The sequence below is a fragment of the Aureobasidium namibiae genome, assembly GCF_000721765.1.
Source record: "Aureobasidium namibiae CBS 147.97 unplaced genomic scaffold scaffold_4, whole genome shotgun sequence".
In the NCBI taxonomy this organism is placed as follows: Eukaryota; Fungi; Ascomycota; class Dothideomycetes; order Dothideales; family Saccotheciaceae; genus Aureobasidium; species Aureobasidium namibiae.
In genome coordinates, this window is record NW_013581205.1 from 740,045 (window position 1) to 766,475 (window position 26,431).

At 52.2% G+C, this 26,431-nt stretch overlaps 10 protein-coding genes across 10 annotated transcripts; 4 read left to right on the top strand and 6 right to left on the bottom strand.

Moving 5' to 3' along the window:
• Window positions 1–1,276: 1,276 nt before the first annotated feature.
• Window positions 1,277–2,960, top strand: M436DRAFT_41193 (uncharacterized protein; the record flags this gene model as incomplete). The annotated part of the gene is made up of 3 exons (XM_013574027.1): window positions 1,277–1,432; window positions 2,120–2,635; window positions 2,739–2,960. The coding sequence occupies 3 exons, from the start codon at window positions 1,277–1,279 to the stop codon at window positions 2,958–2,960; spliced, it is 894 nt and encodes a 297-aa protein (XP_013429481.1).
• A 410-nt stretch (window positions 2,961–3,370) lies between these two features.
• Window positions 3,371–4,491, bottom strand: M436DRAFT_70961 (uncharacterized protein; the record flags this gene model as incomplete). Its single annotated transcript, XM_013574316.1, has 2 exons — window positions 3,371–3,928; window positions 3,988–4,491. 2 exons carry the CDS (start codon window positions 4,489–4,491, stop codon window positions 3,371–3,373), a joined length of 1,062 nt encoding a protein of 353 aa, XP_013429770.1.
• Window positions 4,492–6,196: 1,705 nt separating this feature from the next.
• On the bottom strand, window positions 6,197–6,967 carry M436DRAFT_41987 (uncharacterized protein; the record flags this gene model as incomplete). The annotated part of the gene is made up of 1 exon (XM_013574171.1): window positions 6,197–6,967. One exon carries the CDS (start codon window positions 6,965–6,967, stop codon window positions 6,197–6,199), a length of 771 nt encoding a protein of 256 aa, XP_013429625.1.
• Window positions 6,968–7,438: 471 nt separating this feature from the next.
• M436DRAFT_40837 (major facilitator superfamily transporter) lies at window positions 7,439–8,970 on the top strand (the record flags this gene model as incomplete). Its single annotated transcript, XM_013573960.1, has 5 exons — window positions 7,439–7,642; window positions 7,694–8,185; window positions 8,233–8,308; window positions 8,364–8,825; window positions 8,876–8,970. The coding sequence occupies 5 exons, from the start codon at window positions 7,439–7,441 to the stop codon at window positions 8,968–8,970; spliced, it is 1,329 nt and encodes a 442-aa protein (XP_013429414.1).
• A 602-nt stretch (window positions 8,971–9,572) lies between these two features.
• On the top strand, window positions 9,573–10,229 carry M436DRAFT_70964 (uncharacterized protein; the record flags this gene model as incomplete). Its single annotated transcript, XM_013574317.1, has 3 exons — window positions 9,573–9,767; window positions 9,824–10,081; window positions 10,140–10,229. 3 exons carry the CDS (start codon window positions 9,573–9,575, stop codon window positions 10,227–10,229), a joined length of 543 nt encoding a protein of 180 aa, XP_013429771.1.
• Window positions 10,230–11,155: 926 nt separating this feature from the next.
• On the bottom strand, window positions 11,156–12,175 carry M436DRAFT_42018 (cytochrome c peroxidase-like protein; the record flags this gene model as incomplete). The annotated part of the gene is made up of 2 exons (XM_013574177.1): window positions 11,156–11,935; window positions 11,996–12,175. 2 exons carry the CDS (start codon window positions 12,173–12,175, stop codon window positions 11,156–11,158), a joined length of 960 nt encoding a protein of 319 aa, XP_013429631.1.
• Window positions 12,176–12,891: 716 nt separating this feature from the next.
• On the bottom strand, window positions 12,892–16,196 carry M436DRAFT_41174 (2-oxoglutarate dehydrogenase-like protein E1 component; the record flags this gene model as incomplete). The annotated part of the gene is made up of 4 exons (XM_013574023.1): window positions 12,892–13,439; window positions 13,491–13,626; window positions 13,679–15,961; window positions 16,017–16,196. The coding sequence occupies 4 exons, from the start codon at window positions 16,194–16,196 to the stop codon at window positions 12,892–12,894; spliced, it is 3,147 nt and encodes a 1,048-aa protein (XP_013429477.1).
• A 647-nt stretch (window positions 16,197–16,843) lies between these two features.
• On the bottom strand, window positions 16,844–17,713 carry M436DRAFT_41289 (transcription initiation factor IIE subunit beta; the record flags this gene model as incomplete). Its single annotated transcript, XM_013574044.1, has 1 exon — window positions 16,844–17,713. The coding sequence occupies one exon, from the start codon at window positions 17,711–17,713 to the stop codon at window positions 16,844–16,846; it is 870 nt and encodes a 289-aa protein (XP_013429498.1).
• Window positions 17,714–18,188: 475 nt separating this feature from the next.
• M436DRAFT_41066 (uncharacterized protein) lies at window positions 18,189–24,904 on the top strand (the record flags this gene model as incomplete). The annotated part of the gene is made up of 4 exons (XM_013574004.1): window positions 18,189–18,492; window positions 18,549–21,070; window positions 21,674–22,984; window positions 23,036–24,904. The coding sequence occupies 4 exons, from the start codon at window positions 18,189–18,191 to the stop codon at window positions 24,902–24,904; spliced, it is 6,006 nt and encodes a 2,001-aa protein (XP_013429458.1).
• A 136-nt stretch (window positions 24,905–25,040) lies between these two features.
• M436DRAFT_41702 (ubiquinone biosynthesis O-methyltransferase) lies at window positions 25,041–25,847 on the bottom strand (the record flags this gene model as incomplete). Its single annotated transcript, XM_013574113.1, has 1 exon — window positions 25,041–25,847. The coding sequence occupies one exon, from the start codon at window positions 25,845–25,847 to the stop codon at window positions 25,041–25,043; it is 807 nt and encodes a 268-aa protein (XP_013429567.1).
• Between the last annotated feature and the right edge of the window lie 584 nt (window positions 25,848–26,431).

The window sequence follows — 26,431 nt, forward strand, 5'->3', positions numbered from 1 at the left end:
GTCTCGAGGTCTGAGAACTCTCCGCAGAGTCCATTGCGCTCGCACTGCAGCGCTATCTCAACGGTCACCAAGAAGCTGTGGTCAAAGCTGCAAATCATGATTTACGAACAAAGGTCAGAATGGAAGGACGCTCCCAACGACATCGTCACAGTAGCAGAGACTGCTGAGACGACCTCGAGGAACATACGGCTCTTGTCTCGAAACATCGGAATCTCGAGGACTACCTAGCACGTATGTCGATTTGCACAACGCAGTTTGTACGAATACTGCTCCTTTGTACGCAGTGCCGAGATTAGAAGTTGTGCACCTTTTCGGAGAACACACCTATTGACCTTTCTCCTAAATTGTCTTATCGCATCCTTCAAATATATATGCAATCTACTGCAAGCTACTGCTGCAAATTGCCGCCCATGATCCTCCAGTTCCAACTTTAATCTGCCACGGTATTGCGACAAAGCAGTTCGCTGCAGCACTCCTTGGAGTCTGGTCAATTTCCTCGACAAGATCTTTCCGACCAAGCGCCCAAAAAGAGCTGATTATAGCTGCCACCAGACTACGATCAGAACATAGCAAAAGCGACGCGCCTGTTTCAAGACATGTACACCACGCGCGCGGCTCGTGCAGGAGCTCAGATCGCCAATCGCCGTCTGCAGCAGCTGGCAGCTGCAGTAGTCAGCGGGGTGAACACCACTCTTCTCCCACTTTTGCCAACAATTCGTTCGCGACCTGACCGGTCAGTCACAAACGAGACAGGGCATGGAGCTGCAAGCCGCAACATGTGTCCGATTTTCGTGAATCTCGTCAGCGTTTTTACCAAAAGTAAGTCAGCCAGTGCCCAGAATCCCGGGCTTCAAGAGGCGGTAAGGCGTGGCATCTGCGACAAGCCATGGTAGCCTTCGGCATGCACAAGTCATGACGGCTATTGGTGAGGTTGTTGGTATACAGCACTATACGCGGCGGGTCACGCGCGATCCTTCGCTTGTAGCCCTTTTGTCCTTTTCTGTCAGCAGCCTTGACTCTTGCATCTTTCTCGCCCGAACGTACGGTAGGCTGAGACTCTGTGTCATTGCAATCAGAGTGTGTCTCGTGTCTCTGTCTGATTGCCCCGGCTGTCTCATTTGGTTGCTTTTCGTCTTTCTACTTTCCATTCTTCCAACAAAATCAACACATCCTTATCACATTCCTCTTATCTTGTTGAGGGACGGGCTCGCAAACATCATACGCTCCCTTGCTGTCGGTTCAAGGACATTCACAGCATCATCTCAGCACCGTCAACATGGTCTATTCATACGGAGAGTCGTGGTATGATCGTCAGGATCCTTCGCCACCACCGCATGCACGCTACTACCGTCACTCCTATCGACACAGCGGCCACCTCACGCCTGAACCACAATACTCCAATCTACATCGCTCGTACTCGCAAGGCCACAATGTTCCACACCCCACCAACATCCATATCCACAACAAGATACCCATCAACCAAGAGACGACCAATGCCCAACGCGCAGACTCGAGGCCTCCTCCTCCTCCTATGCCCGCACCCATGCCACCTCAGCCCCATTTCCAGCCAGTACCGATGATGGCACCACCGATGTTCGTCCACCAACAGGTACCCATGATGCAGCCTGCTCCTCCGCCAATGATCGACCCTCATGCCCTGCGAGCCCAACGCCTAGGGGAGCAATTTCTGGCCGACGAATTTGCAGAAATGCACCTCCACCGCCATCGCTCCCACTCTCGCGGCCGACGCTCTCCTGATGATCGTCTCCGCTGGGACCTCGAACAACAACGTCGCGATGCCGCCGCGGCAGAGTCCCTCCGCCGCCATCACGAAGAAACCGCTGCTCTCAAAGCCCGATTCGAGCTCGACCGCCGCCGCGAAGAAGCCGCTGCTGCAGAAGCCAAACGCATCCGCGAGGATGAAGCCACGGCTCTCAAATTGAAACTCGAACTTGAGGCCGAACGTGAAGCAGCAAAACGCGCAAAGCAAGAAGCAGACGCAGCAGCAGAACGAGACCGCGTAATCGCCGAGCACGAGCGCAAACTCACCGCCGATGCCAAAGCCGCCGCCGACGCCGAAGCAGCATTCAAACTAAAGCTCGAACTGCAAGCTGCGGAGGAAAAAGAGCGTGAACGAAAAGCCTACGACGATTTCCTCCGCAGACAACGAGAAAAGGAAGAGGCAGAAGAACAAGCCTACCGCGAAGCCCTACGCAAGCAAAAAGAAAAAGAAGAAGCCAAAGAACGAGAATACCAATCCTTCCTGCGTCTGCAAAAAGAAAAACAAGAAGCAGAAGACCAAGCCAAGAAAGAGGAACAAGCACGTATCGACTCCACCATGCGAGCACGACTGGAAAAGTTGGGAATGTCTCAACACGACATTGAATTGGCTTTGGATCCCGAAAAGGCGGAGAAGGAAAAGAAGAAAAAGAAGAAACACAGGTATTCAGGAGATGTGTATTTGGATGACTATGTCATTGATGTGGGAGGAGGAGCGCCGCCGAGTCTGCCTGATGCACCACCTCTGGGCGTTGGCTTTCCTCAACACCACGTCCCGGTGTATCCGCGCATCAATCGCAGGTATCTGGACATCGAGACCTTGGAGCATTACCATGTACCTTGGGAGTGGGATCGTGTAAGTTTTTTCTTTCTTCCTCCCTTGCGCTTTCTGTTTCCCCTTTCTTCCTCCTACCAATCAACTCCATGAGAAAAGGACAATGCTGACAGATGCAAAACAGGCGAACTCAGACTTCATCATTCTGCTGCGCGAGTTAGACAAGTACGAAACAGATGTGCTGTTCGAGCACACGCGTCGCCGTCGTCAAGGTTCCTCTGCGCCTTTGCTCATTGACAAGGCCAAGGATACAGGACCAAAGTTTGCTTGGGTGAGGCACAAGAGTAAGGAAAGAAGTAAGAGTAGAGGAAGGGACATCAGGGTCACTGAGATTGTGAGGAGATGATATAACGAGAAGTGATGGTCTGTGCGCGAAGGGAAAGAATAGGTATGCAAGAAAGTAAAGATCATAGATTGTGCACGAAATGATGGTGCTGGGATTTGCCTTCTAGGAGGTTGTTGGATCTTGTCTTGAAGATCGTCTTCTCTAGTAATTCTATGGAAGCTCGTTATCATCCTCTTCTTGTTCCATCGTCTCAGCATCCGTGAAGATTGAACGGTGTCTAACCTGACCCTTCCTCAAGGATTTCATTGAGCACCTGAGGGGCTCATCTTGGGAAGCTCGATATGTTGATCTTTTCAAGCAATGCCTTCGGCCACCACTGAACGCGGCTTTCTGATTTCCGCTATGCCGACCTCTGGTAGAAATGGTACTCGATTTGACTCTGGCCCTGTGGGCAGATCAGAGATCAATGTTCAGGAATCGACCTTGTCCAATGCTTGGAGAATTTCCTCGCCCACACCGCCCTTCTCGACGACCATCTTGATCATACGAGCAACAAGGCTGCGGCCAACGCCGCCCCTAGGCGGTCTCCAAACACCGCTGTCCGTTTCCCTTACTGCCAAAGCTTCTGCCTTTGTTGGTGCAGCACCTCCGGTAGCGGTATTGAGGACATCAGGCGTACCTGCACCTGTCAACCTTGATGGCGGGTCCACCATTCTGACGGCCATGACAGCAAGTTGTCTCTCAGCTGCTGGAGCGACACTGACGGCAACAACTGCGTCGGCGACTGCGAGTTCGTCGCCGCTGGGATCGAAGAGGATGTTAGGGCCTATTGAGGCGAGGAGCAATGTGACGGGAGGCTTCTGGCCTGTTGTGTAGAGGGGTACGGCGACGTCCCAGTCGTCGTTGAATAGAGGGTCTTCGTCTTGTTCCGAGATGAGGGCTGGAAGTTGTGTGTGTTGAAGAGCAAGATGTGTCGTCAGCGAGAGGAGAGGCAGAGGGTAGGATAGCGGGGCAGAGAGTAGGAGAATCTGTTGTAGATGTCAGCAATTGTCGCTTTCTTACAAGAAGGTTGGAAAGGTGATGTTACATCAATGTAAAGACGCCAGTGGAAGCGGCGATTGATGTACAGGCGGTCCTTCAGCACTTCTGTGGCCAGCAGACTCTCGCGCAACATGGCGCCCAAGAATACGGGCAGCGGATCGTCGTCTCTGTAGCCAGCCATCTCAATCTGCACCTCGACCCAAGCATCTCTTCCCTTTCTTCCCTCATCTCCCTGACCCATGCCTCCCATCTCAATCTCTGCGCCTCCTGCTGTGCCCAGACCATTGTCTTTTTCCGTCTCGCCAGCATAGTCGCGACCGTAGCCAGCGCTCTTCTCGACTTCAGCCTTGATGCCGACTACTGCTTCTGTGCCATCGGCGAAACAAATGCGCGCCGAACCGTTTGCTGAGGGTAGGATGTCGGATTCGGCGACCAAGGGACGGAATTGAGTGGGACTGCGACCATCGGGGCGGATGGGTGGTGTTTGTGAGAGGGATTTGTGCAGGTAGCTCAGCTCGGCTGGCGAGAGATTTGCGCTTGTCGGCGCCATTGTGTGTTCTGCTGTCTTTTGATGGTGCTGACAAGCGACAGGTCGAGTTGCGACAGGCCAGTTGATTTTCTTTGCAATGGTCTCTACGAATGACGAAGCCAACTGCGCTTCCCGTCATCATGGAAGCTTTTGGCGAGGCCACAACTTAAGTCTTCGTCCGCCTACTGACATACTAAGTCAGTTTTCTGCTCAGGTCAACCTATCTACGTAGTCACGCAATCAATGATTGATGTCTTTGATCAGTTACTAGTAAATGCATGCATTTCCGATAACTCGTCTCGTCGAAAGAACGTGACAAATGTGTTGGCCTCGCTTGAGACTACCTCTTTCCCCAGATCTCCATATGACATTCCTGACTTCACATCCTCACACTCCATCGCTCTCGTACTGTTATCGATCTGCTTGCTGTCTCGCTGCATGTGTTTGCCATGCAGACAGAGTGGTCGGAAGTTTGACATTCACATGGTAGCAGTAAGTGTCCTTCTTGTTTGCTTGTATCAAGAAAGAGCGTGGATCATTTCTACACATGGGTAGAAGAGCATCATATCACATTTGAAAGAGCATGCAACATCATCATGCGCAAGGAGACTACATGTTACACTTTGGCTTCTCTTGTCCACCATGAAGAGCCTGATGTCCTGTATGGATATTCATAGACTGGCAATTCAAGGACACAATCGTTCCAAGACTAGCAGTCTTGTCCACCGACTCTCCGTCACATCGCCATCTCTCAACGGGCATCTCAAGAAGACTCTGCAATTTGATAGCAAGTCGAAGGCATCGCCTACAACGTAGAGTTACTGGCCTCGCACAGGCGTCCATGCCTTCAAAGCCAGCATACACAACCTGGTCCGGGTTGTCTTTGCTTGTCAAGATGTGGCTGGCTATACTTGTGTACCTGTACATCCACATCTATGCAGGGAGAGCACCGTCTAGAGAGAGACATCAAACATGATGCACGAGAGCATTCTTGGAAGAGCGTGATGCTTGGAGAGCCTCTTGGTCTCAACACAAGTATGCTTGTCTCTCTACCTACATATACCGACCTCGCTGTCGCCTCCCCCATCGACCAGGACGGGTGGTTTGGCCGAGTGGTATTGTACAAAAGAGGAAGCCTTGGCCGTGCCGGGTCAAGTCATCCAAACTGTGCACTACTGCGTGCCTGGTGGCCTGAAGATCGCGCGTTCGATTCTCGATAACGTCGTCTGTTAGGGAGGGTTGGGCTCCTTACGGCCACAACACAAGTGAGCCTCCTCAACCTTTCAGTTCCGATGTGAGTTCTCGTGGCCTAGGGGGAAAGTGAATGTTGGCTCCGCAGCATCCATTGCAGAGGGGGTATACTACAGTCACTTGCAACAACGCAGTCCAGCGAGTAAGTGACCTAGGAACCCACAGACACCTCGCCCAGCGGAAAGGTTATACGCTGCGGCTGTTTTTCGGGACAGTTCGTATGTAGTCACTGAATACGTCGCCATCTGTGGAGTCGGGAATCATAATCGCTTGAGCATCAGTAGACGTACAGAGCGCACAATGATTGAGTCCGGAATTTTTTGCTCAAGGTACACCAATCAGTTGCGGGCTTTGATGTTGGTCTGTCATGCACAACAAAGAACCATCTCAACAACAAGCACACAGCGACTCATATACCAATCGATGCAACATAGTATAGCATGCCGAAGACAATGCTTGATTGAGATGGTCTAGATCATACACCACCCTTTCCTGGCTTCTCTCCCACCGCAGGCTTATCTGGTCCTTCTGGTCTCTTCCAGAAACCGCAAACCTCCGCCATACAATCGATACCCAGGACTTCTCCAGCACCGTCGAATTGGACTCTGTTTCCACCTGAGTTCATGTCTTCGACCATCTCATTGACCAACTGGACAAACGTTTGGTTCCCATTCATCTTGGACGCAGTTGGTCCACCTCCGTGGCTGTCCCAGTAGCTGGTCTGCATGTCTTCGCAGAAGTAGTAGCCACCTGGCTTTACGGTCTTCCACAGATGCTCAAGAGATTTGATTTGCTGATCCATCGTGTGGCCACCGTCGTCGATGATGATGTCGAAATTACCACCAGAGTCTGTGATAAACTCTTCGAGAAACGCTTCATCCGCTTGGTCTCCAGTGAAGATGGTCGCTCCGCTCGTCTTGCGAGCCCACTTCCTTGCGCAGCGTTCGTCATACTCGATGAAGTAGAGATCCACGTAGGGGAAATACTCAAGCCAGAGGTTGTAGGACGCTCCAGGACCGTATCCCATGTCGCAACCAAGGCCAATTTCGAGCATCTTGATGCGCTTCATCCGGAATGCCGGCAGGTACTTTTCGTACATGTGGTGGTAGCTGTGCGCTGTGACTTTGTCTGTTCCATATTTGGCAGCGACTTTGTAGAAGCTTGGCCGGCTACGATACCGTGTCGTCAGCGAAGGAAATGGTATCAGATACACGATTTTGTTCTTACCGCCAGAGCTTCTTTGCATTCGGTACTCCTCGCTGATGGAAAGCCGCAATTACGAAAAGCAGCGATGCGACGATACCAAGAACGATCGGTAGACGATGGGGAGTGTGGACGGCCATTGTGGATGCGAAAAAGTTGGCAATCTGAGGTAGGTGCACTCGACCGGAGCTAATATCTCACTCGAGACGCGCTGTCAGGTCGAGGCCGTGCCCAGGTATGTACCTCACTGCAGCCCTGGCTTCTTTCAAATTTTACCCCTTGCATTTCAGCCATGAGGTCGTGCAGTGCGCACCTCTTATCACCTATCATTGTCGACGCTGCTTCTAGATTATTCCCGGTAGAATTCCTCAATATCGGCCCGTAGGACAGACATTACGGGTCGCGTCTTGAGAAATGTTGACCGAACAAAGGCCAAAACATGTAGTTGCCCTCAAATACGATTTGTGATGGATATGCTACATTCTGACGTGTTTTGACAATCTTGGCTTCCGCAATGGCTTTCTACAAGACTAACCTGGCAGTGCTAGCTGCAATCAGTGCTTACTTGCTCTTTCGACAATATCAAACCGAAAAGCAAGATTCGGTAGCAGAGGCTGAGAGTGGAGTGAAAAGTGCACTGGGACAAACTGCCATCAGAAGGTTCAAGAGAGCATTCTTCCCAGCATATGCACTGGTCTGCGCAGCTGACTGGCTTCAGGTGAGAGCAGATTCTCATTCTGTGTCAGGATCTCAGCTGATTTTCGAAAAGGGCCCTCATATCTACGCACTTTACAAATACCACAAACACTTACCTGAAACGACGGTTGCTGCTCTCTATGCTAGTGGGTTTGTTGCTGGTGCTCTCAGTGCCTCTTTCGTCGGACAGTTGGCTGACAAGTACGGTCGACGAAATGCGTGTCTGTTGTATTGCATCATCTACTCGACTGCATGCTTCACAATGCTCTCAGATGACTTGCTTGTCTTGTTCGCTGGTAGGGCTTGTGGTGGCGTCAGCACGACTTTGCTATACAGTGTCTTCGAGACATGGATGATCGCAGAATACCATGACCAAGCATTAGATGCATACGGGTTGAGCCTCGGAAGCATGTTTGGCAAGATGACCACGCTCAGTGGTGTGGTGGCAATCGTCTCCGGTGTGGTTGGTGACGTTTTGGTCAATTCTCTGAACTCAAAGACGAGCCCTTTCATGGCTAGTATCGTTTGCCTGGGTCTGGCTTTCGCCTTCATATCGAAGCGTTGGGTAAGTGTTCACAAAAAGCAGATCTGAGACTGTACTGACATGTGTAGAATGAGAACTATGGAGACAATGCCAGTAGCAAAGACAAGACTGGCGAATCTGTCGATCTCAGCAGCGTACTTCTCGGTATATGCAGTTTCCCAGAAAATCTTGAGAGACCAGCATGGCTGATATCATGCAGATCCGAAGATTATCTCCATTGGTCTCGCCTCCTGTTTTTTCGAAGGCAGCATGTACATGTTCGTCTTTTTCTGGTCAGCCGCTTTGTCTACTGTCCACGCCGCCGTCGATTTCACGAATCCACTTCCTTTCGGAGTGGTCTTCAGCTCTTACATGTGTGCTATGATGGTGGGCTCTATCATGTTCACACTTGTACCGCCATCACAAGACAAAGGACACTACATCCTCAAGATTGTCTTAACCAGCGCCAGCATCTGCCTCCTATGCAGCATCCTACTCAAGAGTGAAGCCCTTGTCTTCTGGGCCTTCTGTCTGTTTGAGGTCTGTGTGGGTGCATATTTTCCGAGCATGGCATCTCTGAAGGGTAGATTGATCCAAGATGGCAGTCGTGGTAGGATATACGGTATCCTCAGACTGCCTTTGAACCTCTTTGTCATTGCAGCGCATAGTCTTGCTGAAGAAGGTACGTATTGCATATGTCATGGCTGTATCTTCTTGACTCACACGGTACAGGCGATCAGCATCGTAACAATGTGTTCTTGACCTGTGGTGGCCTTTTGGTGGTCGCTTTCGCTGTTGTGCACCGATACCTTACATCTGGACCATGATGAGTTGGGACGAGACTTGAGGTGGTTACCAAGACCTAAGGTTCACAATGTGGCCATGTGCAATGTACGAGTTGGCCTTGAGAGGCCACAGACAGCGTCATGAAGCTTCACATCCTCTGGGCGACCGTCTGATGTGAAGTGTATTCCTCACACGAACTGAATTCCTCACACGAGCTGAAGCTCCCTGATTACCTTGGGTGGAGCGCATATAAACTATTGGTGAGCGTCTCTCAATGTCATATCAAAGCGAAGGGATGAGGGTATGGAGTTTGGAAGGTGCGTTCTTGAACTCGAAACCAAGACTTCACATCGACAGGCAGGCACGATTCGCTGACTTGACTTCCTTCCCGTTGAGCCAACAACATCGTCGTCGCTGCCTCGTCGTCGCTGCCGAGGATCGCATCGATTACTAAGGTCACTGTCGGGTTTCGTCCCCCTCCAGCCTATTTATTCTGCTTTCTTCTACCCTTTTTCCATCCTCCTCCCTCATCAACCTCAAAGCACATCGCCCGCGAGCATCCCTTCCCTCTACCACTCACTCTCTTCTTCAAAGACTTATACGTTTCACACATACCACAGTCCACAACAGCCACATCCCAATCATGCCTCAATCCAACCAGAACGTTGAACGCGAATGCTCACTCTGTGGCAAGGTCCGCGGTCTCTACGAGTTCTCGGCCAGTCAGCGCCGTAAGGGCGACGATGCTGCCTGCTTGAGATGCATTCCTGAAATCCAGAGTGTCAAGCCTGGCCAGCAGAAGCATGACATGGACACCAGCGATGCCAAGTACATTGCCGTAAGTACAGACTTATCATGAATGTCACTGTAATCTTACTAATCGTATCTGCACAGCACACTGGCACTACCGCCTCCAAAACCAGTGGCTCCCTAGTCAACAAGACCGGTGGTGTTCGTCTTCCTACCTCCGCCTTGTCTTCTGCTATCACTGCTGGCTCTGGCAATGCTTCTGTCATCAGCACTGGCGCTTACACTCGCAACGGCGCTGCTTCATTTGCTGCTCCCTCCACTCGCTACTCTTCGGCCACCAACGGCAACGAGCCCGCCCCCACCTACGATGTCGGCGAGAACGGATGGGTTCGCATTCGCAAAGTAAGACGCATATTGAATCCTTTTCTGTTTCTCCATGCGACTGACGAGTATCTTCTAGGGACACCGTGAGGAGAATGTTCCCGAGCTGGCTGACGACGATGTCGAGACCTTCAAGGACGATGACGATGGCGAAGATTACAACATGTAAACAGGGCCAAAGACTACAACTCTGATTGCTTGAGCGGGGTCGATGAAGGAAAGAAAAAACGACTGATTGACTGGTCCTTTATAGTTTTTCAGTCTCGGGAGGAGGTTCAGTTGTGATCGAGATGGCTTTTTCCGCAGTCTCTCACAAACTCTTTATGATAATGCTTTTGCTTCAATTTCATTCTACTCTTTATGCTCCTGAAAGTCTTTTACTGTGGTGACATCGTGACCTTGTCAAATTTTCCGAAACTATACTCAAGTCATCTTCCCAGGCTTCGGGGAATGTAGAGAGCCAGATTTTAGTATCCTTCCTACGTGTCCATCGTCGAATGGCAATCAAGTCTGGCAATCATAGCTCACGAAAGAGATATTGCTAACGAGACTTTATTTTGTTGACAGTTGTCTCCCCTGACAGCACTTCCTGCTGTTTGATCAGTCATGTGGTTTACCGAACATAGAAAAACATACGAAAAAAGGCAACGAGAGGTCGGGATATAGAGTGATACATCCAAGTCCGTAATGGGAACACACCCCCGACTTGTGCTTGAAACTTATAGCATCGAGACCTGAAAAGAGACTGACACAAACAACTGTTGGTCTTCAAGATATGAATGGGCTAGAACGATCAATAGCAAACTACAGACCAACCGTGGTACTGCACCTTTGCTAGAATGGCAGACAGCGGAGTAGGAACATGGCAACACACACACACACATACTTTCCTTGACCATGCATAGTTCAACGAGGCACTAGACCCTACTGGCTCGCCAAAGTCCATGAGGAGTTGAAAATCAAGACATGTGAACTCTCAAACCATAGAACATTCAAAGCGAATAATAGTATATTCTGAACTCTATGCTCTAAGTATATAACTTCTATGGAACCAAGTTCACGTATATCTTCTCTAATCCAAAATCCGTCTATAATCTATAGTCTAGCCTTGAACCTCGCATTCTCCTCCTGCAACGGCTCAGCAATACCATCCCCAGCAGCCTTCGGCTTACCAGGCTTGCCCGACTTCTTCGGCGCAGCATGATAACCACCTTTGACGTTATCCGTGTTTGTAATGTTACCATTGGCATCTCTCTGGATGCCCAATTCCAGAAGTTTGCCGAATGCCTTTGCAAAGTGATCGAAGAAGAGATCTTTGTCGGCAGCATACTTCTTGACCCAAGGGCCAAAGGACTCGTCAGTGACGAGCGCGAGATCGGTGGGCAGCATGGCGAGTTCTTCGTCCAGGTCTTCGTCCATGTAGACGAATTGCTTGACGCCGTTTTCGAGTATCTTTTCCTTCCACTCGTATTCGGTCATGATTCTGTAGTAGGTGTTGTTGAAGCGAGTACCGTTTGGCACCCACGGACCGTGAAACCCAGAGCGATCCATGTGCATTCTTCCCAGATTGTGAGCGCCACTCAGCGCAACAATCTCTTGATCCGTAAAGCCCATTCGGTAGAAGATGAAGCGGATGTGATCGGCGCCTTGAGCTCCGTCCGGCAGACGACCACGAGGAGGCAGTTTACTGTCGTCCACAAAGTCTGTTCTACCAGGCAGCCATTTGATCTGAGGCCCTCCCATCTCTTTCAATGCAACAACGGCAGCCAAGGTCCATAGGTCGGCGTAGGAAATCCAGGTGTGCTTCTCTTTGATGGGTTCCAAGAATACGCGTGCGTGTTGGAGTCCAGCGTTTGCTTCGTCGCCGCCTTCGGCCTTTGCAAAGATGTTAGTTGATAGGTACGAGACTTGGATGTGGGATAATAGCAATCATACCTCGTATCGCATGCCTGCTCCATTGCTACCGCCCGTATCGGTTTCCGAACAATACGTGCCCGAAGCATGCCACGCCAGACGCACTAGCACCGGACCAGCACTGCCATCATCATATTCCGGTTGGTGCAGAATCTTTCTTATGTCTGCGGCGACGGCTTCAAAGTCTCCGGATTTGCTCATTGTTGTGCTGGATTTGGAGAAAGGGATTGACGAGCGGGAAAAGAAAAAAGACCAGAAATGTTTGCTGCATACACGAAGAGAACCCGGGATATATAAAGCAAAAGGTGGCAATGACTATTACTTACATACCTCGAGATATCATCTCGGTCGGCTATTGATAACAGGGTGATTGGAATAAAAACAATGCGCCGAGGCTCGCTCTTTCGTCATATCGGAAACAACGTTTATTGGACGCACGGGGCTTTCTTACAGGGCATCTAGATCTGTGTCTTCTCAGACAACGAAGCAGAAGAAAACCGTGCCAATACAGCTATACTTGAGAATCTATCTTTACTTTACTTTACAATGCGAGTCTCAGCCATTTGATCCTGAGCCCACGCCGCTGCTCTCAGAATGCAACCTACATCGGGCGCGTAGGGTCGGAAGTATCTATGAGCATAGATGGATGTGAGTGGCCTTGGAGAAACCATGTGCGTTCCGTATCGCACCTGCCCTTGCATAGGGTACCGAGGTACCTGGTCGGAAACGCGGCTGACATGTGAACATCAATAAGTGTCTTCGAATTCTTTGGAAGACGCAAAAATATGCAAAACTTTCGAGATCGAATTTAGAAATACACAAGGCGCTGCTATTTGCTAACGCCTTCGATTAAACTCCATAGGCCGACTATGTACGAAGAAAACCAAACCATGACAATGAAAGAGTGGACGCTATGCTTACTCGCCCTTGAGCTTGTCTTGCTTCACGTTGAAAGCGGTTTCCAATAGGTCTTGCTCTTCCTTCATGTGGCTGCTCTTGAGACCAGTGGCGACACTGGCGCTGGGGTTTCTACCAGCGTAGAGAACGTGTCTTCTGTTGTGGTGCTCGGTCTCGTTCAACAACGTCTCGATACGGGGTTGTGTGAAGGTCCATGAACCTGCGTTAAGAGGCTCCTCCTGGGCCCAGACAATGTTCTTGGCGTTGGGGTAGGAGTCGAGGTTCTCCTTGAGCTGAGCCCAGGGGAAGGGGTTGAGCTGCTCAATACGGGTGATGGCGGTGTTGGTGATGCCGTTCTGCTGGCGGTACTTGTGCAGAGCAGCGTAAACTTGACCGGTACAGAGAATGACGCGCTCAATCTCCTCCTTGGGCTGGATCTGGTGCTCGCCTTCGGTGTGAGCAGGGTCGGTGATGATCCACTGGAAGTGGGAGTCGCCAGTGAACTCCTCGATGGATGAGCGGGCCAGAGGGTGACGGAGAAGAGACTTTGAGAAGAAGAGGATAAGAGCTAGGAGACTGTCAGGACGGATGCAACGTGAAAAGAGGCGCAACAACTTACGCTTTCTGAACTGTCTGTTCATCTGTCTACGGAGAATGTGGAAGAGGTTGGCAGGGGTTGTGCAGTATGCGATCTGCATGTTGCAGTCCTGGTGCTGGCGGTCGAGCTTGTTGGGTGCAGGGAAGATACGGGGATCCTAAGATATTGTTAGTAAATGGCTCAAATCTCCAGGGTGGCTAATCGCTTACCTCGTTGCACAATTGCAAGAATCTCTCCATTCTACCCGAACTGTGCTCGGGGCCCTGACCGTCGTAACCGTGAGGCATGCTCATGACGAGACCAGATCTCTGGAGCCACTTGACCTCACCAGAAGCGATGAACTGGTCAATGATACATTGTGCGTTGTTGGCAAAGTCACCAAACTGAGCCTCCCACATGACAAGGGCAGAGGGAGATGAGAGCGAGTAACCGTACTCGAATCCGAGGACACCGAACTCACTCAAACTCGAGTTGGAGACCACGAAGCTACCCTGGTCCTTGCCGAGGTCTTGGAGAGGGGTGTAGGTGCTCTCACTCTCTTGGTCGTGGACAACGGCGTGTCTCTGAGAGAAGGTACCACGCTCAACATCCTGACCCGAAACTCTGACGTGATGACCCTCCATGCAGAGAGAACCGAAGGCAAGAGCCTCAGCAGTGCTCATGTCGATGTTTTTGCCCTCGTTGACGGTCTTGGTGCGGTTGTTGAGAATACGCTTCAGATTACGGTGGACGTTGAAGCCATCCGGAGGAGTTCCGATCTTGTCACCAATGTGCTTGAGTGTGTCGGCCTCGACAGCAGTGGGAAGATGAGGCAGAACCTCAGTGGCGAGCTCCTTGGGACTCTTGAATCCGTTCCATGCACTGGTCAACCATTCCTTGGCGGTGGGCTGGTAGTCCTTGCTGCGGGCAAAGGACTCCTCGAGCATGCCCCAAACCCACTTCTTGTGCTCCTCAACGTCATCCTGGGTGAAAGTCTTGTCCTCGATGAGCTGGTTAATGTACTTGTCGATGGTAGGCTTCTGCTCGCCGATGCGCTTGTACATCAAAGGCTGGGTGAATGAGGGCTGATCAGTCTCGTTGTGACCTTGCTTACGGTAGCAGACGATGTCAATAACAACGTCCTTCTTGAACTCAGCACGCCAGTCAGCAGCAAGTTGGCAAACAAAGTTGACAGCCTCGACATCGTCACCGTTGACGTGGAAGACAGGGGCATCGATGGCCTTGGCGATATCGGAACAGTATGGGGTAGAGCGCGAGAAACGAGGGTCAGTGGTGAAACCAATCTGGTTGTTGACGACAATGTGGATGGTACCACCGGTCTGGTAGGAGGGAAGAGCGTAGAAGCCCATGGTTTCGTAGACAATACCCTGTCCAGCAAAGGCAGCATCACCGTGGAGCAAGACACCCATGGCTGAGTTGGCCTCCTTCTCATCACCGTTGTAGTGGAGAATGGCTCTGGTCTTGCCAAGAACAACGGGGTCCTCGGCCTCCAAATGCGAAGGGTTGGCGACCAGAGACAACTGCACGCGCTTGCCAGAAGGAGTGGGGCGCTCGAAGTTCATACCAAGATGGTACTTGACATCACCAGATCCCTCATCAGCAGCCTCAGCAGAACCGGCAAACTCACTGAAGATGGACTCGTTGGGCTTGCGAACGACGTTGGACAGGACGTTGAGACGACCACGATGAGGCATACCGATAACAATGTCCTTGACACCGTAATCGACACTGCGGTCGATCAGGGCCTTCATTCCGGGGATTAGGGATTCACCACCCTCGAGACCGAAACGCTTGTCGTTGGGGTATTTTGTGGCAAGGAAGCTCTCGAAGCTGGAACTCCAGATCAGACGGTCCAGAATGCGTCTCTTCTCGTCGACAGAGTACTTGTAGGGCTGAGGAACCTCAATGCGGGCACGAAGCCAATCGCACTGCTCACGGTCGGGAATGTGGATGTACTCGATACCGTAGCTGCCGCAGTAGAGACGCTCGCATGCGGCGATAATGTCCTTGAGCTTCATCTTGTTTTGGCCTTCGGTAGCAAAGCGGGGCAGAATACCAGGTCCAAGGCTGAACTCTTGCTCCATGTCGGCCTCGGTGAAGTTGTAGTGGTCAAGGTTGAGCTCGGGAGGGTTGCTGTAGCCGAATTGACTGGCCTCGTTGCGAATACCAAGAGGATCGATCTTGGCCTTGTGGTGACCTCTGGCCTGGTAGGCGCGTACCAAGAGCTGGACCTTGAGATGGTTGGTCAGGTCGGAGCTGGTGCCAACGCCAGCGGCGGCGGTAGGAGAAAATCCAGGAGCTCCACCTTCAGGAGCGGGAACAATGGTAGGTGGGGGTTGGAAAGCCTGGGACATGGGCATGTCGCCCTTCTCCATGTTGCGGAAGTAGACCTGCCATGAGACGTGGACCGACTTGGGATCGCGCTTCCACTCCATGTACATTTCGTCGATGTAGTTGGCCGTGTTTCCCTGGAGGAAAGAGTCGTTGGGGTCCTGCAGGCACTGGTCAGATGGCTCGACAAGAATCTCGGATCGCGAACAAGCATACAACGCCTTTGTTGGTGTCCTCAGCAGCGACAGCATAGCTGCGGAAATGGCTCACACCAGCATCTCTCTTTGCCTGGGTCAGAGCAACGGCAGGTCTGCTTCTAGCGACGGTGGAGAAGCTGGTGCGGCTCCCGGCAGTGGCCAGGCGTTTGCCGCACTGTGAAAAAGAAGCTCTCAACATGATGAGGGCTCGCCAGTAGGGGATGAAGAGTGCGAGTAGAAGCTTCGCTTCATAGGACGGCGATTTGAGGTATGCGAAGGAAACGGGAGTTGCGAAAGCCCCGGCTCTATCCGCACCCCTCGGCTTCCAGCTTTCGCCCAAACAACTTTTTCGTAACATCAGCGAGCGTCACATCCTGCTGCAAGTACCGAAACACCCCGTCACCTGCTCATCTCCCTCATTCATGCTGTCGATACATGCGCCATTTTCGACCACTCACACCAAAAGCATCAACCAGGCATGATGCATTCATGAAGAGTTGTTTGCCAGAAGCAGTTGTCCAACTCTTGTTGATCACCACGCCAAGGAAGGTACCTAGCTGCTGTATATCGCTCGCTCCGCGTGAGGCTTCCACGATCCTCGCAGTGCTTGTTATGCTCCATTCCTTGCCTACCGAGCGATCCGACCTGTATTCAGTCTGCCGCTTGATACTCTGCGAGTATGCCAGACTTTAGTGTCGAGCCTCATTGGTCATAGGTCAGCAAGCTGTGAGAGAAATCACGTTTTAATTCTGACTACCGATATACCACCAAGAGTACTCCTTTTCTATGCTTTCCTTGCCCAACGCCGCGCTAAAATCATGAGAACAAAAAAGATAGAAAACACGACTACTTTTTTGTCGCATTGTAGTCCTTGAGAATGCCGACCATGTGAGTGTTGGTGTATCTGCCCACCTTTTTCGAGGTGCGCTTCTTCTTGTCTTTTCCGCCAGAAACCTTGATGACTTCCTTGACCTGACTGGTAGGAGTGATACCAGCTTTCTCAAGCTCGATTCTCAAATCACCGGGGTTGGCAGGCAAGGTAGTCTTCAACCAGTAGTCCTTGAAATCCTGGTCGATGCGTTGATCAAGAGAAGGGTCGTTCGGCCAGACCATCTTTGGAACATTGTCCTTCTTTTGCCTCACGACCAAGAGTTCGCCCTTTGATTCAAGGCGCTCAATCTCAATAACAGCATCGGGCCAGCCTTCTTTGAGTTCCTTGACACTGATGCCTTGAGCGGTATGCTGGCGCTGCAGGTACGCTTTTAGATCATCGGCAGAGCGAACGTTGTGAACAGGACGGAAGCGGAAAGAGGGGTGCTGTCCATCCAGGCCTTTGGGGTCATAGTCGACTTTGGGGTGCTCCATAAGCGCCCTACGTAGAACTTGACGGTGCTGCTGCTGGTTGGCAGGAATGGACAGATAGTTCCAGATGTCGGTGAAGCTGATGGGACGATCCTTGGATTTGAGATAGTCGATGGCGTAGACGACCTGGGTCATGACCTCTCTGCCTGAGCCCGTGTCGGCGGGCTGAGAATAGGCGGCATTTTGTGGGAGATCTTGACGTTTGCGCTTGAGATCTGTAGGCTGGGTCGAGGGAGTGGAGGGGCGCTGTACGGGGGTAGGAACGGCAGAGGTAGGTCGCTTCTGTTGAGTGTTGCGAGTAGTAGCGGCCGAGAACTCGCTGTTGAAGCTATTGAAAGAAGCCTTGAGAGACATGGTGGTGAAAGTGTCGGCCGAACAAGGCGGCGACGATGTTGTGAGGGTGTTGCTGATGAGAGTAGTACGGCAGGCAGGGAGTCGAGGTGATATGGGATATGTGAGAATGGGTGGGAGTGCTCGCACGTGTTGTCACGGCGTGGTTGATGGAGTGGATGCGACTATAAATGTCAAGGTTCAAAGCGTGAGTGAGTGAGCGCAAGGCGGCCGCAAACGGCACGGTCAGTGCGTCAACAACCAGCTCGGCCTTGATCCGCTGCACTTTCCCATTCTTTGTACCAAAGGTCTTGCAACTGCCAGCATTTCAGCATCCAAGACACCGCAGGAGCCAGTCTCAATTGCGTGTCACTTCATTGCTTTTGTCGATTGCTGTTCTCACTCACACCGTCACCGTCGCGCGTCTTGTCCGACCCCGACGCGTTCGTTTCGATCCAAAGCTTCATGACATTCGACTAGCCGGTACTTCATTGCGACAATGAGGACGCGCGCCCAGGCCGGCGCCGTCGACACGGCTCTCATTGCCCAAGCCTTTTCAATCGACGAGCCTCAGCTTGATTCTCTACTGGACGCTCCCACACAAGACTTGATCAAGGACTTCCTGTCGGCCCTTACTGAACGGGCAAAGGACTTTGACAACCTCAAGGCCGACAAACTCAGATCCGACCTAGAACTCGAAAACACCCTCCGCGCTGGAGAGTCAAAGGTCAAGGCCCTCAAGGCTACCCTCAACAAGAATTCTCAGGAAATCCAGGACCTCCGCAAATCGCTCGATGATCAACGTGTGTACCTCGACCTCCACTACCTTGCTCTTCAACCCACTGACTCCACTTGGTAGAAAATGCTCGCGCCGAGCTTCAAACCGAGCTCGACGCTGTAAAGGCTTCATCAACACATTCAACCTCCGAGCTCGACACTCTGCGTGCCCGCATCGCCTCGCTCGAAACCTCCAATCGCGACACCCTCAACGTCCTCGAATCGAAGTCGACTGCTCATGACGACCTCGCTCAGGAACTTGCCACCCAACACCAGAAGATAATTTCTCTGCGTCGCGACATCTCCGCATTGGAGGAGAAGAACCAGTCCTTGGAAAATGCCGCATCCAGTGCAAAGTTCAAGGAGCAAGCTCTTCAGCAGGAGGTTGATTTGCTCAAGCGCAACAACGACTGGCACGAGTCTGAGCTAAAGACGCGTACTACCGAGCACACAAAGTTTCGCAAGGAGAAAAATGCTCGCATTTCCGAACTGCAGCGCGCCAACGAGGATGCGAATGCCACGGTAGACGCTCTGAAGCGTACAGAGACGACTCTTCGCCAACGTTTGGAAGAGCTAGGCCAAAAAGCAGACGACGCCTTCGCCAAGATTCAGCAGATGCAGGAAGGTGCTTCCAAGGCCGAAGAGTCCTTCCGTATCGAATTGGACAGCGCCCGTAGACTCGCTGAACTGCAGAAGCAGAGTTCGGACACCGCCAAGGCGCGTCTACTGGATCTTCAGAACAACATCGACCAAATCAAGGAGAATGCTGCAGAAGAAGTTGGACAGCTTCAAGCCGAGATCGAGACCGAACGAGCCGACCGTGAGGCTGTAGAAGCTAAGCTTGCCGAACTGGAGCTCGAAGTCGAACGCCTCCAAGCTGCGGCTTCCGAGGCACAGAACAATGCTTCCGTCATGGCCACTCCCAAACGCAACTCCAATGGCTTAGCACCAGCCACTCCTGGACGGGATGGATCGCCTGCCGCCTTCACACCCGGATCTGCACGTATGAAGGGCAACATGAACTTCACCCAACTTTACAGCGAGTACAGCACCATGAAGGCAGACCTTGAGGCAGAGAAGCGTAGAAACTACCTTCTGAGCAACGAGCTCGATGAGATGATTCGCGATCTTGAAAACAGAGGTCCTGAGCAGGAGGAGCTACGTGAGGAGAAGGAGCGCGTTGAGGCTGAGATTCTGGAAATGTCCTCGATGCTCGATGCAGCTTCGACAGAACGTGATGAAGCACGCAAAGAAGCACGTAATCTCAAGGGTCAGACTGAGGGGCTTTCGAGAGAAGGTGATATTCTTCGTCAGCAGCTCCGCGACCTCAGTGCACAGATCAAGATTCTTTTGGTTGAGATGCAAGCTCGCGACCAAGGTCTGGAGGCTCTCGACACAGCAGGTCAAATGCAACTGCAGATGATCGCCAATGGTGAACTCGACGACCAATCCTCTGCGGCAGACGAAACCTCTGCAGGAGCTCTGATCAGCCAAAGACTGTTGCTCTTCAGAAACGTTCAAGAGCTTCAGGAGCAAAACGTCCAGCTGTTGAAGCTCAACCGTGGTCTTGCTGATCGCATGGAAGGTGAAGCTGCAAAGGCCAAACAATCGGAAACCGAACAGGCTCTGCAGGAGCTCGACGAGCTTCGTGATCGCGTTCAGAGACATCAAGACGAGATCAAGTCCATGACCACGCAATGTGAGAGCATCATGCGCGAGCGTGACATGTTCAGACGTATGCTCTCTCACCGTGGACAGCTGCCAGCTGGTACCGACCTCCAAGCTGCCTTTGGACGTTCCGTCGGCCCAATCCCGTCAACTCCTCCACCAAGGGGCTCTGTACGAGAGATCGAAGATACACCCCGTTCCAAGGAGTTGTCCGACTATTCCAGGCTTCTAAAGGAGATGCAAACTCACTTCGATGCTTACAGGCAGGAGGCTGCAACAGATCACAGCACTCTCAAACAGCAAGTCGACAAGCTTGCTCGCGAAAAGGGCGAACTGCAAGGAGAGGTAGCTCGTACTGGCGGTCAGATCACGCTTGCTCATGAACGTTACGGGATGCTTCAGGCCAACTACGACATGCTTAAATCGGAAAACTCGGAACTGCAAAAGCGATCTCAGTCTTTAGCCGAAGTGGCAGCCAAGCAAGACCTTCGCACACAACAGGTCGCCGAAGAACTGGTAGAGGCCCGCTCCCTTGCCGACAGCATGCGTAATGACACTGCCAACCTCAGAGCCGAGCGAGAGCTTTGGAAGAAGATTGAGGCTCGCATGACGGAGGACAACCAATCACTGTTGAACGAGCGTAGCCGCCTCAACAAGATGATTGCGGATCTTCAAAGTTTGCAAAACGAGCGCGAGTTGGCCGAGTCAGAAACTCGTCGTAGACTCCAGAACAGAGTCGAGACCCTCGAGGCCGATATTGATGCTACAAAGAAGAAGCTGGAAACCGAGGTCGAGGAGAGCAAGAAGGCGGCTCTCAGAAGAGAGTATGATCAGGACCAGAGCAGGACGAGAATTGATGATCTGGTCAAGAGTCTGTCAAGTGTCCGCGAGGAACTTGTCGCAGCCAAGACTACACGCGACCAACTTTCATCCAGGGTGGAAGAGCTCAAGATCGAACTCCGCACATCAGAAGAACGTGTACAAGCACTCCAGCCCCGTCCTACTCCTCAGGCAGAGCAAACATCGGAGACCAACGCTGAGGACGCCCTGTCTCGTGAGCAAGAGCTCGCTCTCGAAGTCGCTGATCTCAAGCATGATCTCGAGTTGGCCCGTAGCGATCTCGAGAACGCCAAGATTCAAGTCGAGCAGTACAAGAACATCAGTCAAGCATCGGAGGAAGAACTGCAGAGCCTCAACGAGACTAATGACCAATACCGCGACGAGATGGACCGTATCATTGCAGAGAAGGACGAGAAGATCAAGGACTTGGAAGGAAGAGTCGAGGAACTTGGTACTGAACTCTCTACCACCAACAGTGAGCTCTCAACCCTGCGCACTCAACACGAGGAAAGCGCCATCCAATTGGACGACCAGAAGCGATCGCTTGAGGCAGAGATCGCTCGCCTCCGTGACGAGTCTGAGCGCTATGCCGAAACCGCCAAGCTTCACCAGGAGGACCTCAAGGCACAGGCAGAGATCGCACAACAAGCCCAACAAAGCTACGAGAACGAGCTGGTCAAGCATGCAGATGCCGCGAAGAATCTTCAGTCAGTCCGTACTGAATATAACCAACTCAGAACCGAAGTTGCTGCCATCAAGGCCGAGGCCGAAGCTGCAAAGGCCACACTGAGCCAGAGTGAAGAGAGCTGGGCAGAAGTAAGGGAAAGATATGAGCACGAACTGAGCGAGGTCAGACTCGGACGCGAAGATCTCAAGTCTCAAAACAAGCTCCTTCACGAGCAGCTCGAATCTGTCAGCAGTCAGATCTCTGATTTGCAACAGAAGAAGACCTCGTCCGAGGAGCAACACGACTCGGAGCAAACACATGGCTCCGAGTTCGAGAATCTCCAAGAAGTCATCAAGTACCTCCGTCGTGAGAAGGAGATTGTGGATGTTCAGTATGAGCTCTCTACTCAGGAAAGCAAGCGTCTTCAGCAACAGCTCCAATACACGCAGACACAACTCGACGAAACTCGCCAGAAGCTCGGCGAGGAACGTCAACAACATGCCGATCACGAAGCAAACACGGTCAGCCACAACAAACTTATGCAAACCATCAACGAACTCAACGTCTTCCGCGAGAGCAGCACCACTCTCCGTCAAGAGGCGAGACAAGCGCAGACGCAGTTGGCAGAGAAGATCAAGGAAGTCGAAAGCTTAACCAGCCAGATTGAGCCTCTACAGACTCGCATCCAAGAGGTCGAGAATGAATTGGAGACAAAGGAAGGCGAAATGAAGCTTATGCAGGAGGATCGTGATCGCTGGCGGGACCGAACCCAAAACATCATCTCCAAATACGACAGAGTCGACCCTGCCGAAATGGAGGCGATGAAGACCCAAATCTCTGATCTCCAGACCGAACGCGATCAACTGACCACCGAGAGACAAGAATTGCAGGCTAGAGTTGATGCAATTCCAGCAGAGTTGCAGCAGACCAAAGACGATGCTGAGAAACAATGGAAGGAACAGAAGGCCAGGTTTGTCGAGCAGGCAAAGGCAAGATCTCGTGAGCAAAGCGCAAAGATCAGAGAACTGGAGAAAGAGCTCGAAGACATTAAGGAGGAAAAGAACCAAATCAGTCAGGAACTTACTCAAGTCAACGAGGAGCTCGAGTCCACCAAGACTTCGAGAGACGAAGCCGTGGCTAACGCCGAGGCCGCATCTCAGCAGTTGTCAGCTCAGTCACAAGCCGAGGAGGGTCAGATCCAAGAAGACGGTCAACAAAGCTCATTAGCGCAGTTGCTGGAGCAGTCGGAAGCTAGAGCATCCGAGGAGGCCGCCAAAGCTGCTGGTCTGTCCGCTCAGGTTGCGTCGTTGCAGGCCAGAGTCTCCGAGCTCGAGACTCAAGTAGTAAGTTCTCGCATCTTCGCGAAAGCGAGAAGATTGACTAACGCATACCAGAACGATCTCCAGCAACAACTCGAGACCAGTGCAGCCAGTCTCTCAGAGCTTCAAACCCAAGAGCAACCGAGCCAAGAGACGGCACCTCAATCTGGCGACAACACCGAGCATCTGGAGAAGCTGAGACAAGAGCTAGCTACTGCACGGGAAGAAGTCGAAACGCTCAAGGCTGCTGCAGCCGCCAACGCCACTCAAGAAACATCGGCTCAGGAAACGTCGGCTCAGCCTTCAAATGTTACCGCTACTGATGCAGGTGCTGATGCCACATCTGTTGCCGAACAAGTCGAGGAACAGGTCGCCAAACTTCGTGCCCAGCTTGAAGAGCAGCACAACCTCAGCAAAGAGCAGCTGGAAACTTTGTACAACAACAGAACCAACCTTATGAAGCAGAAGCTCAACCAGAAGCTCCGAGACGATAAGGAGAAGACCAAGGAGGAAGGTCGTCAAGAAGCTCTGGTCAAGCACAGCGAGGAGCTCCAGAAACTTCGCCAAGAGCATGAAGCTGCTATTGCACAACTCAAGGAAGAGCACCGTCTTGAGATTGAACGTCTCACCAAGGAAGGTCAGCTTGCAGTAAATCAGGCACAAGTCAAGGAACAATCCACTGCCACTTCAGACGAAGCGCCAGCTCAACCACCTGTTGACAATGCCGCCGACTCGACTGTGGCTCAAGCTCCGGCGTCTGACATTGATCCGGCACAGCTGGTCTTCACAGACGAGCAAGCTCGTACACTGGTCGGTAAGAATACCGTTATTCGAAGCATTGTGGCCAGAAACATTCAGAACAAGATTGCTCAAGAAGCTGCCAGGCTCAAGCAAGAGCACGAGAACGTCTTGCAGCAGAAGGCGGAAGAGGCCAAGAAGGAGAGGGAACAGGCGCTCCAAGAAAAGGCCGAAGAGGCTAAGAAGGAGAGAGAGCAGGCCTTGACCAAGGCCGTGAACATGGAGACCATCAAGCAAAAGGCGAAACTTGGCATGGCCGAAGGTCAGACAAGAGCCGCCAAAGCCAAACTCGATGTCGTCGAGAAGGCTGCAGCTGACACACCTCAGCGACCAGTTGTCGAAGTGTGGGAGATTGCCAAAATTACCAAGCCCGCTCCTGTTGCTGCTCCACTGCCTCCTCAAGTCAACAAGCCAGCTCAGTCTCCCATGAGCTCTCCATTCAAGGCTGCTGGTCCCGGTCTTCCCCAGTCGCCAGGTATGGCCCCTCCTCAGGGTTCTCAGTCCAATCAACCAACCCCCGGCAGTCAAGCCCCACAAGACAAGATGCAGGCAAGGATGCAGAAGTTTGGAGCTCAGACTCAGCAGCCACAAGCGGGCACTGCGTTTGGTCAGCCAAGCTTCGTCCCGAACCAAGCTCCATCTGATGCTGCTTCTCAAGTCATCAACAATGCGCAGTCTCAGGCAGCAGCTGGTACACCACCTCAAACACCAGGGGCACCATTGAGAGCAGTTCCTCCAGGTCAACAGGCTGCAGGACCTGGCCCCGGAAGGGTCCCTTCGATCAGTGGCATTCCATCAGGAATTCCCACAGGCATCCCTACTGGCATACCCAGAGGAGGTGGAAGCATGCTACCACGCGGTGGTGGTGCGTTCCGCGGCAGGGGTGGGCTCGCACAGCCTGGGGCGCAGAACGCTCAAGGTCAGGGAATCAGCGTCCAAGGCGCTGCTGGTCAAGCTCAACGTGGTGGGCTACCTCGTGGTGGCATGGGTAGAGGACGGGGCGGTGGAGGTAGAGGAGGTATGAACCCTGGAGCACAACAATTTGCGCCAGGAACAAATGGGGCTCAAGGCAATAAGCGTCCACACGAGGGCGGTGACGAGGGTGCTGGCAAGAGGATGAGGGGCGGAGCTGGAGGAGGTGCCTAGAAGGTGCCTCGTCAGGAGAAGTCTCCTCGAAAATAATGCATTGCGAAGGATGTTTGCTTTCATTTGTCGAGAAAACAATTTTGCTCAAGAATCGATACAATATTTCTACATCACAAATACATCGTCTGCGTCTCAGTTAAAGATTCTTGCGAATAGCAAAGAAGTAGTTGCCCCAACCCTCACTGCCCTGGATTTCCTTCCAGCCATAGCCAGGTATGTAGACAACGCCCATGGTCATGGGATTACTCCAACCTGGCTGCTTGGCCGCCCAAGCCTTCATCTCGTCGACATTGATATACTGGTTCCAATCGTGGGTGCCTGGGGGAACGATGCGCATAATATCCTCGGCGACAAGCTTTGTAGTGAACCAGCTCGCCCAGGTCCTGCTGATGGTACTGAGAACCAACCAACCGCCAGGCTTGACATGAGGCATGCAATTCGCCAGGAAAGGAGCGGGGTGAGTGACGTGCTCGATAACCTCAAAGACGGACAAGACATCCACACCTTGCTGCGGTGTCGCTGGTAACGGCAAGTTCTCGATAGCAGTATTGATGTAGTTCAATCTTCCGGGTTCACACAGCAGGGGATCGCTTCTCTGGTGCTTCTTTGCGACAGCCAGCACCTCTTTTGTCGGGTCGATTGCCGTCACTGACTCCGTGTCCACAAGTCTTGCTGCCGACTCTGCGAATATGCCTCCACCGCAGCCAACGTCGAGGTATCGGCGCTTTGCTTGCGGTTTTGTGACGTCTCTTGGGTACAGCGACTGGCAGCGTTGGATGAAGACGTGACGGAGAGGATTCATCTCGTGGAGGATGCGAGAGGGGCCTTCTGGGTCCCACCATGACGAGGCGAGGGCGGAGAAGTGGGACATTTCGGTCTCTGAGACGGACGACTTTGGCGGCGGAGGCGGCGGGGATGCTTGTGAGGGTGTGGAGTGGGACATTCTGCGAGGAGCGGTGAGCAACTGGCGGATGCCTGACGGCAGAGCCATGGGTCGTAACGTTCGTAGAGCTGCCATGTCTTGTGTTTGGTGTCAAGAAAAGTAGATAGGCAGGCTGAAGCATGGCGATGATCTGTAGAGAGAAGCTGCTGATTAGATCGACGCTAGGCGGCGGATCTATCCGAGCTGTCGCTCTCGAGCCTCCAAACAGGTGGAGCTCGAGCTCTCAATGCCTTTTACATCATGGTCTTCTTCTCTCGTTCAATGACTTGAGCGACAGCTTGTAGTTGGCTGTTCCGGCAGTCGATGTCTGGATTCTCGAAATTGTAGCTAGCTCCCAAACTGCCCGCGAGACGTTATAGGTTACTCAGTGCTTCTGCTTGGTAAGCTTTGTTACTGTTGAAGACAACAACGCAGCTATCCAACCTCTCAATGATATAACCGGATACCACATGCTTCGCGCAGCCGCCATAGTAATGCTCTCGTCATAGGCTATAATATCATAGAGTCTCGTTGCAAGAGTGTTCTGGTCTCACACAATTAACATGGCGATGACGATATGCGGTCGCGGCGTTAACGGAGCTTAC